Below are 1,291 nucleotides of genomic sequence, written 5' to 3' on the forward strand. Positions count from 1 at the left end.
CCAGCGAGCCAGAGCAGAAGGGGCTCCAGCGGGGCAGAGGCATGGGGTTGCCCCAGTGGCGGAGCCCCCCTCCCCAGCACCGGTCCTGTGGCACCCCCGGGCCCTCCTGGGGCAGGCAGCCCCCCTGCCCGCCGGCAGCCCTGAGGGCAGGGGACAGTGGGGAGGTGGGCAGGGCAGGCTCTTAGCACTCTTTCTGCCGCATGCGCAACTCATGGCGACGCAGGTGGTTGTAGAGGGACTGCACGTAGGTGAAGACACACTTCGAGTCTGGCTTCTTCCCCATGATCATCATGTCTTCCACCTCCACCAGGGGCACGCAGTCCACCAGCGTCCTGCAGAGACGCAGCCCTCAGCACAGCCCTGGGCAGGCAGCCCCACCACAGGGGCTGGAATGGGGGACCCACGCTGCCCAGGGCCTGCTGGTGCTGGGCACCACAGCCCTCGGACCTGCTCAGCTCCTGCCCACCCCTCAGGAACCACAGTTCTGCTGCTCCTGGCACCAGGACGAGTCCATGCTGCCTGCAACAGGAGCTGCCCCCTCTGCCACCCTGGTGCTCTCTGCCCCCGCTCTTGGTGCTGGCAGTCACCCCCTGCTCAGGCTGTGCCCATCCTCCTCCTCCTCTAGCTGATGTTGGTACATTGCAGAGACAGACATGCCTGCCTGCCCATGCGTCTCTGTGCTGTGCCCCCATCCCCAAATGCCACTGGCTGGTCCAGGGAAAGGCATGGGGATCCTGGTCACACGCGGCCATCACTCCTGCCACAAGTCCTGGCCCGTGCTGTACTGGGGGCTGTGCAGGGCCCTGCTCCAGCAGCTGCCAACATTGGGGGGCCCTGGCAGAGCAGCCATGTCTGTCCACACCCATCACCACAACCTCTGGGCTCTGCCACAGCCCCGTTGGTAGCATGGCAGCCCTGCCCTCGCTCTGCCCACACCACCCACGCAGCTCCCAGGGCTGCAGATGCCATCTTTCTCCCCAAGCTGAGGCTCCCTGAGGGGGGGAGCAGGTCCTGCTTGAGGGGGCTGCCAGCACAGTTGGGGTAGTCACTGCGACAGCCAGGTAGGGCATGGAGGGGAAACTGGCCCCCTCTCTCTCCTCTCATCTCTTTGCTGGCGGGGGGTGTGTGTGTGGTGGTGCAGAAGCAACCCTGCCGCTGCTGCCAGCCCCCCAGCCCTGCCCGAGCCCTTGCACCAGGCAGCGCAGCGGGTGCCAGGACCCACCGGGGACAGACGACAGACGGAGCACCCCAGGCTGCTGCTGCCCGGAACGGGCGGGGGAGGCCGGGGGCA

The 1,291-nt window shown here is 67.2% G+C and overlaps 1 protein-coding gene across 1 annotated transcript in view; it reads right to left on the bottom strand.

The window, feature by feature from the left end:
• Nucleotides 1–41: 41 nt before the first annotated feature.
• Nucleotides 42–1,291, bottom strand: part of SMTN (smoothelin) — a 20,665-nt gene continuing 19,415 nt past the window's right edge. The window contains exon 19 of the mRNA XM_035898389.1: nt 42–332. Within this exon, the coding sequence (XP_035754282.1) occupies nt 182–332 (151 nt within the window). The 3' untranslated portion in view covers nt 42–181. The remainder of the gene's footprint in view (nt 333–1,291) is intronic.

This window comes from Egretta garzetta, unplaced genomic scaffold (assembly GCF_000687185.1).
Source record: "Egretta garzetta isolate BGI_Z169 unplaced genomic scaffold, ASM68718v1 scaffold7, whole genome shotgun sequence".
NCBI classification, from domain to species: domain Eukaryota; kingdom Metazoa; phylum Chordata; class Aves; order Pelecaniformes; family Ardeidae; genus Egretta; species Egretta garzetta.